Below are 12,491 nucleotides of genomic sequence, written 5' to 3' on the forward strand. Positions count from 1 at the left end.
GTCGCTCTCGCTCGGCAGGCCTACTTGTTGTTCCTAGAGTATTTAACAGTAGAATGGGAGGCAGAGCCTTCAGTTTTCAGGCCCCTCTTCTGTGGAACCAGCTTCCAGTTTGGATTCAGGAGACAGACACTATCTCTACTTTCAAGATTAGGCTTAAAACTTTCCTTTTTGCTAAAGCATATAGTTAGGGCTGGACCAGGTGACCCTGAATCCTCCCTTAGTTATGCTGCAATAGACGAAGGCTGCTGGGGGATTCCCATGATGCATTGAGTTTTTCCTTTCCAGTCACCTTTCTGACTCACTATGTGTTAATAGACCTCTCTGCATTGAATCATATCTGTTATTAATCTCTGTCTCTCTTCCACAGCATGTCTTTCATCCTGTCTTCCTTCTCTCACCCCAACCGGTCGCAGCAGATGGCCCCGCCCCTCCCTGAGCCTGGTTCTGCCGGAGGTTTCTTCCTGTTAAAAGGGAGTTTTTCCTTCCCACTTGTAACAGGGCAGCCCTTAGCGGCTGGAAACACAGTGAGACAGACCAAGGCAAGTGTAGTGGAACAAAGTATTTATTTGCTATATGGCTCTCCTTAAAACAATTAACTTGTCGAGCTTCTTCACAGCACAAAAATCCATCCTCTAATGACAACTGGCAGCCTTAAATATGTTCAGCTGTCACAGACTTAACCATTATTCCACTCTCAGGTAAATTCTTAAATCCCAACCTTCCACCACAGTATACAATATATCAATAAGAATAAATAAATACATAAATACATTTTCACATTTACATATTAATAAATACTTCACACTTTAATGTTACACCAAACCCAATATTATAAAAACCCAGAAACCCAAGCACAAAAAGATTCACCACACTCTCTTTACCAATGGTCTCTCCCGGAACCTTTAAATGGTGTCTGGACCCCCGGGGAAAGATTTGCCCAAACACCTTGAAGAGGACACAGGCAAGAAAGGTGAGTAATCATTAACTTACAAACACTTATTTGCACCACTTTTATCCCTAGATTTCACACACACATTTGCCTTAGTTTTCCTTATTGGTAAACCTTAATCACAATCTCAATCACCATTCTTCTCTCCTGACAGACAACCACCACATTCCTTGATGAGCAGCTGTGCAGGATCTGAAACAAGGCCACCAACTGATTTTAAAATTCCCAATAAATAGTCAATAAATATTTAAACTTCTTGTGTGCAAATCCATGCTTAAAGTGCAATGCTACATAAAGTGCTTGATAAGGTGCTTTTAATAAAGTGAAAGGTGTGCTCTAAAGTGCTATACAGACAATACAATATAAATAAATGCAGTAAGGGAGTCCTCTTCCTTACACCACTGTTGCCAAAGTGCTTGCTCATAGGGGGTCATATGATTGTTGGGTTTTTCTCTGTATCTATGAAGCACCTTGAGGCGACTTTTGTTGTGATTTGGCGCTATATAAATAAAATTGAATGGAATTGAATAAACAGTATCTGAAAGTCATATTCTTAAGAAATGGAAAATATCCACACTTGACACAGGACCTGAGACAGAGATGTGGCCTTTCAGTGGATCCTGTTATTGTTTGTCAAAGCGAAAGAATTGTCAACTTTTGAACCACCATGCAATACCATCTGTAAATTGCTAGACTGGCAACAGATTCAATTTCCAGCACAATCACAGTGCCAAGACAGTACAAGCATACCAGGATAGATAAAAACACAATAAAACATATCAATCATGGAATGGCCTCCCCAGAGCCCAGGCCTCAACAATACTGAAACAGTGTGGGATTACCTTGATGTTTACCTCCTCACGTCAGACTCTCCAAAAGCCTAGAAACTTTTAAAACCGCTCTTAAAACTCACCTCTTTTCATTGGCTTTTAGAAAGGTTTAATTTATTTGTTTTATATATTTTTATTTTATTTTTATCAGCGAGGTGTTATTACGAAATTGTGTTCTATTGTATTTTTATCTGTATTTACTGTACAGCACTTTGGTCAGCCTTGGTTGTTTTTAAATGTGCTCTATAAATAAACTTGACTTGACTTGACTTGATGCCAGCATGGTGGCTTAGCTGTTAGCTAACTTTTGCCTCACAGCAAGAGAGCACTGGTTTCAAACCTGTAAAGGGACATGCTCCATGGAGTTTGATTGTTTTCTCCATGCTCACACTCAGGTTTCTCCTGCAGTCAAAAAAGCATGCAAGGTGAATGCTGCCCTTGGCCTTGTCTTGCCAAGCAGATTTGTAATCTCAAGAGACCTATTTAATGGTTAAGGCAGGATTAGAGGTTTATTGCCTAACAATAATGTGATAGCTGGAATATTTCAGTGCAAGTTTGTGCGGCGAGGCAAAGTAGCAGGCCACCATCAAAGGAAAAACTTCAGGGGTTCAATCACATGCCTTTTAACTGTAATCAAAACAGTATGCATAAGTACTGTGCACATAAGGTGAGCTGTTAAACGCCTAAACAGTGCTCCATACAAGAAATGACAAAATAAGTAACTGGTGTTATTTTAACTGTATTTGTAACACCTCCAGTGTTCAGCTGCTTACTGACTACTGCTTTCTCTTCCCCAGAGAAAAAAGGTTAGTGGGAATATCCCACTCCTAGAAGAAAGATTAACTGTCAGTGTTTTGTGATTTTCAATTGGTTACATTTAATTAAAAAAAAAAATCCATTGTTCTGTACTCTTTCCTCTACATTAGTCTTAAGTCGCTACTACAAAATAGTGGATGGAACTAACTTTGTGATCCTTAACCATACTACCCCTGTAGTTTGTCCTGCAGATGGGGCTAGAGAGGGGGCACAGTAATGTTCATGATTGCCTCACACCCACATCATGCCTGTGTGCTGTTTCTAACGCAGACTTTACAAAATAATTCTCTTTTCAAGCCGATATGAAACATTGTTGTCACACACCTAACAATGGAATTGGCTTTACATCGCTTGGGAACATACGATGGGTTGAGATAACAAAAAAACAAGTTTAGTGATTAGTCAGACAGTTCTACTCTAAATATGGTAACACTGGCCAGTAAAAGCCTAGTTGTGAATGCACAGTGCAGTGTGTGCTCATATCAGACTCACGTAGGAGGTATTCAGCTGCGTCTGCTTCATAGTCAGCATCTTCTGGGAAGTGATCAATTTTCTTACACACACCTCTGAAGGTTCCTGGAGAAGAAACACACATCAGTTTAGATAGTATAGTAGTAGTTTATTTTGAACAACACAGACATGAAAAGTTGTTTTGTTTGATAAATACTAATTTTCGGATGTATCTCATTGTATACACGGACAACTCTGTGGTACTGTCCGATCAGTTCCGCAGCATTTTTCTGAATGTAAGCAGAGAGTATAGCCCTGCACACTATACAATTCATCCTGCCACGTGTATCATTCGCCACAGATGCCCCGATATTGTTCAGATCATGCGGTTTCTCCCTTTTTCTTCTTCTCCACACTTTTCTAATCTTACTAGTACAAGTTAAAGACATTTTCTGTGAAAGTCCAAGTGTAACTAGTGGCTTGCACCTTATTGTACACCCTCTGTATTTTTGATTCATTAAGGCATTATAGAGTTTTGATTGATTGTACACACCTCCTCAAGTGTTCTTGACTTGGTCAGATGTTGTTTTTTAACCATGGAAATAATTCTGTCAACATGGTTTTTAGTCGTATTTTTTTTTAGTCTTTTGGTGTTGCTGAGCTGCTCAGTGCTCCTTTTTAAGGATGTACCAGATTGTTTATTTGACCACTTCTAAATGTTTGCCGTTTCTCTGTAAAAAGGGTAGTAGGATCTTTTCTTTTAAGATCAGATCTTTTATAAGCCTCATTTGTCATGGCATAATGAGAGAACAGGCCTCACCTGGACACGATTCTAGTCAGCCAGTTGTTCAATTACTTTTGAGCCTCTTAAAAATGTGGGACTGTGTTTAAAAATGGCTCAGTTAATGTGATGCTCATGTTAAAAACTCCTTGAACTACATCTAAATCAGGTTACCTCTTGATTATTTGACTTAAAAACTACTGTGGTGGTGCAAAGAGGCGAAACTAAATTGCATGTACGCACACACATGTTGTCAGAGGTATATTTAGAAGAGAAAAGAGTGATGTCACTGTTTAGTAGTGTTCCAGCAAATGTATTTCACAAACTACTTAGCAGCTTACCCTGAAGATGCTGCTTAGCTCTGCACCACCATCTGCTCAGCTCATACACATCCTACTACTGAGAGTCTTACAGGCTTACAAGGAGTCAGACCTAAATTATCCCAAGCATCTTTTGCTGTATATTCTCACACACATTAATAGGACCCTTTATTCTATCCACACACACACTATTTGATGCACATTCCCATCAGTCACAGGTGTACCTGTGCTGACCAGGTATCAACAGCATAGCAGGAGCATACAGTGAGGGTCAGAACAAGGTTAGGACAAGGTTTCAACAATTGCTTTCTATCATTTTTAGCCACTTCTTCTTGAAAGCGTAAATGTCATTGCCAATGGTCACATTATTTGACTGACTTGACATCCAATATAAATTTTGGGAGATGGAGCATGTGCACTTCCTGTAAGCAGATGTGAAAGTATATCGACAGGCAGAGAGAGAGATGATAGATGATGCAGGGCAGAGCTGTAGCCTTCAGGCTGTGTATGGGAAACACTAATGAAAAGCCTTATCACACCCAGCACACACAAACGCACACCGTTTCAATGTAAAAGACAAAAATGCACAACGGCTAAAGTAAAGACATCAAATGAACACACACGCGCACCGAGCTCATTAAAATGATACATGAACACTATCAATCATGCATGCAAATAAAAGCTCCGTGTATTTAGATTGCTTATATGAGTGCATGCTGGTTCGTCCATGTGTGACTGAGAGTGTGTGTGCGTTTCATGCAGAGAGTGACTCATCCTCCTCAACACACCGACTCACAGAGACACACAAACACACCCACCAGTAAACTCTGTGTGTGCGCTCTCGTGTAGGACCGTGTTTCTATGTGCATGCACGTGCACGCCCGCGTGAAACTACACTGCATGCAGCCTCCTTCCCACCCATCATTCAGTCCCATTCACACATGGTCAACACCACGGGGGCTATGAAAGAGAGCGGCACTGAGGAGGGATGAAGGGGAGCAGCAGAGAAAGAGAGATGAAGAAGGATGAAGAGAGAGGAAGTGCGGGCTGAAAGAGGTTTGGTGGTAAAACGGCACGGGAGAATTAGAGAGAAATAGGAGGATAGAGGCTGGCAATGAACAAAATAAACGACTCGAGCTAATTGCTTCTTTGCACATGAAGAGACTTTTTCCAGCACCCACACTCAGAAAGTCATTCATAAATTGATTCATCCAACTCATGCAGTAGGGGATGGAAACTAACATCTGACTGTGAAACTGATTGACTTTTATGGTCTTTTATATCTCCATTTATTAAGATAATCATCTGCAAAAAACATGTGAATCAAACTTTGTTATGCATCATTCTTAAGGCAATATACCACCACAAATGTATGCATAATATCACCTCAGCACACCCTCTTAATCCAAAGTGCAACACGTCCACAAATACATACTTCAACAGAAACTATTTGGTGGTTTGAATTTTCTCCTATACACCGAGCCCTTTCTCTGCTCCCCTCACCAGCCTCCATCCTGTTTGACAGTGTTGAGTATGAGCAAAATAAGCTTTTGTATTTCCAGATCACACAACCCATTGCTGGGAAAATACTACAGCTGGCAATTTGAAGATTATAATTTAGGCTCCACTCACAGAATTCCGGAGACTCTTTAGTGAATCTCCAGCAACCATTGCTCGCTGGACAAAAATGTGTATTCCATGACTAGTTGGAGAGTTTCTGGCAGTTGCTAGTTATAATTGGTTGAAAAAAGGTACCATGCTACACCAAATTGCTTTGGTTGATAGCAGGTTACCCTGCTTGCCTAAAGCATATTTTTCCAGGTGTCACCACTTCCCAGCTTCTAGTTAATGAATCTTTGAAGGCAACATCAGCAAACAAAGCAGTAACAAGAAGGTTAATGATGGAGCACTTTCTTTGCAACCAGGAATTTGGAGCACCCACTCTCCAACCTGTTGGAGAACACACATTTTTCCTTAGCAACTAGAGGTTGCCAGGGGTCACCAGCTGGCCTCTAGGCCTGTGTTACTGAAGCCTTGTTTATCAAAAACGATTTTTATAGCCACCTACGCATTAAACAGCTAAGATAGAATGCTTATATTTTTAATCAACGAGTCGCAGTACACCGAGTTGCAGTATACAGTATAGTCGTTGATAACCAAAACAAGCATCGCTTACATTTTATAATTCAAATCATGTATTAATTAATCAAGCAAGAAGATATTCAGAATTATGTGCATAACCAACAGGCTTACTGCCACCCAGGTAATCACTGAGATATTCAAATGCTCGAATTGAAACCGAAGGGAGAATTCCAAAACTCCACACATGGCGACTGTCCCAACCATAAAGAGTCAATCAGCTGACCTGAACCATGTTTTTTTGGAACCAGGAAGCAATGAACTGTTTTTCTGTAATAAAGAATTCACAGAGCTGTCAATGATTTATTGTGACATTTTCAAGGTGCCCTCAATCCACCAAGAAAGTACACACTGTATTCTGTTTAACTTTTTGATTTGTAAGATTATTAAATTGCATTTTTCTGCCTAACCAATGAAGCCGTGTCCATTATTAATGTAGTAATGATTAGAGATGGACCGATCCGATATTACATATCGGTATCGGTCCGATACTGACCTAAATTACTGGATGTAATCCGATCCATTAAATATCACGAAAGCACCTCACAAAACTTGCAACACACCGTAACTCACCTCAGAACGTTAGCACGTTGGAGCAGTATGCATCACGTGATAGAGCGGCTGTGGCATGCGGGACCTGTCGGTGGTCTGGATAGCATTTGGAGCTTCGCTAGCAACCCGGCATTTCATCTCCGACAAAGTTATCCCCGAGAGAAGTAAAGCAAGTGTGTAAGTCCATCTCTGAATGTTTGTAAAGCTTTCCTGCGTTAAGCTTAACAAGCGATATATGGAGCGACTGCCTCTTCTTGCTGCTACTTCAATCATGAAACTGCTTAATGATCAGCTGATCGGCTTTTCTGTCGCGAGTCCATCTCTCTTGTTTGTTTTTGGCCCACTTTGCACCAGAAAGAGGAAACCAGCAGATAAACAACAGCAGCACGTTTAAGCTTGATAAGCTGTTGTTAGAATGTATTTAATATTACTTTCTACACCAGGATCTTTTTCTACGTAGCTGACGCTGGTAACTGTGCAGGGGCGGATCTAGCAAAGTTTAGCCAGGGGGGCCGATAGGGCATTAACAGGGAAAAGGGGGCACAAAGACATACTTTTCTTTCTTATTCTCATTTAAAATGTCTAGCTTTTAATAAATAATTATCTGACACTCAAAGTTTTAATTTGATGCAAAATGAATAGAAGTCCATTACTGTATATAGTGACTATTAAGTCTAATATATATATACCCTAGTAAGCTATAGTACTTTTTCCTTTGGGAAGGTACCATCTGTGCAGTCTGCAATTTTGTTGAAGAAAGATGTTGAATCTATTTAATATTTTAATATATTGAAAAAGAATTTATTTCTGTGCATTTGTTTTTCACACTGCATCAAATTAAGGTTGATTACGTCGATTAAGCATCATGAGGTGGAGCGTGAGGGGTGGTTCCCTATTTTTTATTTATTTTTGTTGTTGCTGGGAGTTGGAACCCTATTAGTTAGGTTGCTTAATATTTACGCTAAGTACTCTTTAAAATACCAGAATAGGGAGGATGGTGTAGGTTTAAGTTTATTAGATTGATCAGTATTACTGAACTATGAAATATTTTTTTTTGCATACAGGTATAACAAAATAGCTTTAGTGTAGTTGTTGTTTTAAACTTGAGAACCTATACAAAATTCAGCAAGATATTTAAAAAAACAGTTTTGTTGATTAAAACACTATATCGGATTCATATCGGTATCGGCAGATATCCAAATTTATGATATCGGTATCGGACATAAAAAAGTGGTATCGTGCCATCTCTAGTAATGATGCAGGCGAGTATATATGAGTTTTCTTGGTTTACTGTATCCATAAAGTGATGGATGCAGTATATTACTCAGTGGTCTGGTGGGAGTAGCCACTGATCATGTCAGCAGCATTTTTTTCAGCTTGGACCGGTGACTCTTCGTGTCCTAGTGAGCACTGGGATTAAAGCTTTCTCCCCATTCACTTAGATAATGGCCAAACTATCTGCCTGTGTATTGCAAAGATAGCTGCCAAATGGTGAGACTTGCTTCAGGAAGGACTTTGATAATATCACCAAATGCCACTTAAAAAACAAATTTCCTAACAATACAGTTACTCATGTAGAAGTACATGGCCATCTATCTTTAGTACTTTAGATCAGTGGTGCAATTGGGAAAGACTGTGTCCTCCAGTGGTGTGACTCAGCAATTTGTTCTATGCCATATGTTTTTATGGCAGTAATAAGATATTTTCCTTTTTGGGATTTAGGCACACTGGATGAGTTTGTTGATAGTGAGAAATAAAAATGATTAATGCGGATGGTTTACACGGATGTTACAGGTGGAGTGGAAGGTAACCGGAAAATCGGCTGCTGATGCTGTAAAGCGTCATCAGTCAGAGCTGCTTTGTGTCAGGCGGCTGGGAAATTCATTATAGCTCCAGCCTTTTTAAGTGAACAGATTTGCATCAAACCATTATGATGATTAGGGCACTGAGCGGCACAATAAAATTGGGGATGTACCAATATATTGGCTGATATCGGCTTTATTCACTGCTACCAGATGACACAGGCTGATAACATGTTGTCTGCAATCAATTTTGTGCTGGGTAGATTTTCAAATATACCCCTATGAAGAGCTGGAAGACATTTAGGTTAATTCTCTTATAATAAAGATTTCTTTCTTTCTCTGAAGCAAAGCGGAAATAAATAACAACAAAAACAAAAATAGCCCGGCTCACGGACATGTGGGAGGAGGGAACATAGATAGATGACCGCTTTTATCTCTCTCTGGGACAAAGAATCGAAATCACAACTGAGAAAACACAGTTAAAAAGCAGATGTGCGCACACACACACACACACACACACACACACACACACACACACACACACACACACACACACACACACACACACACACACACATTTTGTTTTTGTACATGATGTCACACTATCCATTTTAAAAAACAAAGACATCTGCTAAAAATAACTTCAAGACTCGTGTGCTGGACCTTCAGGTTAGTTGAAGTTGCCATCACATCACTAAATATCTAATATATCTTCAAAACGTGACACCATGCACAAAATGTCAACATGCTGCGATTAATAAAGAATGTTTGCTAAGCTGTGATCGATATGAAACTTCACCACAGAGGACAGGACGAGGTGTAGTGCTATTTGTATAAGTGGACCATTTATAATGTTATGGTACTGCTGTGGTGGCTACCTTAAACTGTGACCTGTCATCAATAGTCAGTGTTGGGGAGTAACGGAATACATGTACCGCCGTTACGTATTTAGAATACAAAATATGAGTAACTGTATTCCGTTACAGTTACCGTTTAAAAAGGTGGTATTCAGAATACAGTTACTTTGTTGAAATAAATGGATTACACTGGGGTACTTTCCTGTTTCATTTTGTCGCGGGTCAGGACTGTTTGGGTTTTGTTTGACAGCTACGTTCTGTTGTTCCAGGCAGCAGCGTTACGGTTGCCATGGTTACAGGGCGACGCTCTCTCTCTCTGCGACTGTGTGTTTCCTGGGTGAGAGAGTGCCTTTTCGTTGTTGTTGTTGTTGTGCTAAGCTAACAGGCAGAATGCTACAAGCATAGCTCTAAAGAATGTAGCATCATGTTCAGTGTAGTCCGTGCTGCTGGGAGAATGGACTGCCATACACGTTATGTGTCTGTGAGCGCAAGGAGGGAGAAAAAGGGGAGTGGAAAGGTACGAGCAGTCATCGAGCAAAAACGGGAGCTGGAAGCATGTAAATATAATAATAACCACTGCAGCCAAGAAGAGTGCCTGACGAGCCCAGTTGTAAGTAAGCTATTAAGACTCGACTGTACACTGTGTTCGTGTTTTCCTCCGAAAACAACAAGTTCCGTTGGAGCAGCCTTTCAACGCCTCTCTCTGTCTCTCGCAAGAAAAGTTGACCCACACAACAAAGTAGAGCTATTTTTCGGCTACCAGCCGACAGGGACCCCGCCGTATTATGCTGGGCTTACACTGTGCGATTTTTTCAGTCGCGCGATTCAGCTCCTGCTCAAACTGTACGATTGACTCGCAGGGGTTAGAAGTTCATAGGTCACGATGCAGGGTCTCACACTATACGGCCCGATGCTCTGATGCGACCTGAGTGCTCACACTGTGCGTCCATAAAAATGAAGGTTATAACAGAAATTCTGTCGCTCGCTCTCCCTCTCCGTCTTTCACTCACACAGACACACCACCACCATCAACTTTGCTAAATTGCTAATGAAAAACATTGGTCAGGCAGCTGTGATTGAGCAGCAGTGTCGATCCAACTATTTTCACGGTTGTTGTGGTCGTGATAATTTTGTGAGGCCACATCGAAAGGGCTCGGATGGTTCTACAGGTTGTGCCTCCATCGCTTGTGTCCAGATCACACGCTGCACTGCCGTGCTACGCCGTCTTTTTCGCTGACATTTGTGTTTGTGCGTGCGCAGTGTGGCAAACTGCGGTGACACCCTCACGACCAAGCGATTGATGATCGGGAGCTGGTCGTGAGGTGTCAATCGCTTCTCGTTACCCCACGTATACTACACGATGCACGACGCACGATGAAGGCCAAAATCGGGCCGATCGCCAAAACGATCGCACGACTCAAAAATCGGCTCAAAATGGGCCAAAAATCGCACAGTGTGAGCCCAGCATTAGTCAGAGGTCCCTTTACTACAGTTCGGAGTCGCGGACCTTCAGTAATAGTAATAAATCACACAGCAATAGTACATTCACGTTGTTGTAAAAAGCATGATAATATTGTAGCGGGTCAGGGCTGTTCGGGGTTCTGCTTGTACAGTTATGTTTTGTGTATGTTGCCATGGTGACGGGTGACGCCCTCTCGCTGCGACGGTGTGTCCTTCCGGGGTCAGAGGGCGCCCTATGTGTGTTGTGGTTGCCACGCTGAGCAGTTAGCTAGTGGCTATGGAACGCCAGGACTGCCATAATGAATTAATTAAATACACCATTAAATAATTAATTAAATGTGGCAATAATTAATTAAAATTGGAATTAATTAATTAAATAAATAGTTATGACACATGTAATTAATTAATTATTGACACATTTAATTAATTATTTAATGATATATTTATTTATTTCATTTTGGCAGTCCTGGCGCCTGGCTCTCATCATGAAATAATTTTATCTGTCAGCCTCACCCATCAAACTCAGGAGGCGGGGTTAACGCTGCCCATGCAGCTTCTCTAACATTTGATTGGTTGCCGTGCAAAGTAAGTCAAAACAGGTCGATCCTAGATAATCGATTGCTTGTGTAGACTTGGGGCAGCCAGGTATCCCAGAATGCAGATCAAATCACAGGCAGCAATGGTGGTGGTGTAGTTTTAAAATACCCCGTTTTTCTGTCACCAGCTACACTTTTAACAGTGTTTTAGCCGCGAATGTCGCGACGTATGTCTGGTCAGGTTGTCAACATAGAACATATTTGCAAAAGTGCTCAGATGTTTTCAGAGATTTCACTAGCTCTGCTAACAATTAGCATGCAGAGTGCACCGAGGGGGTTACGTTAACCGGTTTGTTTACATATTCCACTCTCCGTGTTCCACATGTTGCATTCGCAGATTCTCATTTTCACCGAACGATCGTCTCTTTCCGCCTGGTCTTGTGTCTCTGTGCTTCTGTAACATAAAGAACGAGCTGACATTTTTCTCACGAAACCAGCGATCAGCTCAGCAGACCCTCAGTTTACCTGCATGCATCCTCCTCCTCATCTGTCAGCTGTTTAACACCTGCTGCTAATTCAAGAAACACGCCTACGTTACCTGGTGATAGTCACAGTTTAACTGGGCAGCCGGTGCTCAATATAAAGCAATGTCAGCGCATTTTTCTGCACAAGATAAGTAAATATAGTGTTTTCCCCGAGCGCAGAGCTGCTGGAGCTTGTTTCCTTACAGAGCACTTTATAGGCGAACAGCTTTATCAGCGGCTGATGTCCAATCACCGGCACACAGCTTTCAAACCTCAGCTGAGTTTTAGCTCTCAGTGGTTAAACGCTGGACTTCATTCACTCAGGTTCTGTCTGTCGGGTCACGTTTACTTCGCTGTTTTATTTACAACTGAGCAAATCGGTTTGGCTGAGGTTAAAGTTACGTTTCATAACTGCATAGTTTCACAGACGTTTAATGGTTCACTGGCACATGTGTTAGACTGAACTATCATCTA

General features: G+C 41.2%; 1 protein-coding gene across 1 annotated transcript in view; it reads right to left on the bottom strand.

Annotated features, from left to right (window-relative positions):
- Positions 1-12,491, bottom strand: part of cacng3b (calcium channel, voltage-dependent, gamma subunit 3b) — a 37,430-nt gene that overhangs the window by 4,960 nt on the left and 19,979 nt on the right. The window contains exon 2 of the mRNA XM_085405148.1: positions 3,088-3,171. Within this exon, the coding sequence (XP_085261274.1) occupies positions 3,088-3,171 (84 nt within the window). The remainder of the gene's footprint in view (positions 1-3,087; positions 3,172-12,491) is intronic.

Source organism: Rhamphochromis longiceps, linkage group LG4 (assembly GCF_057381845.1).
Source record: "Rhamphochromis longiceps isolate RC_006_pf linkage group LG4, R_longiceps_female_GT1.1, whole genome shotgun sequence".
In the NCBI taxonomy this organism is placed as follows: domain Eukaryota; kingdom Metazoa; phylum Chordata; class Actinopteri; order Cichliformes; family Cichlidae; genus Rhamphochromis; species Rhamphochromis longiceps.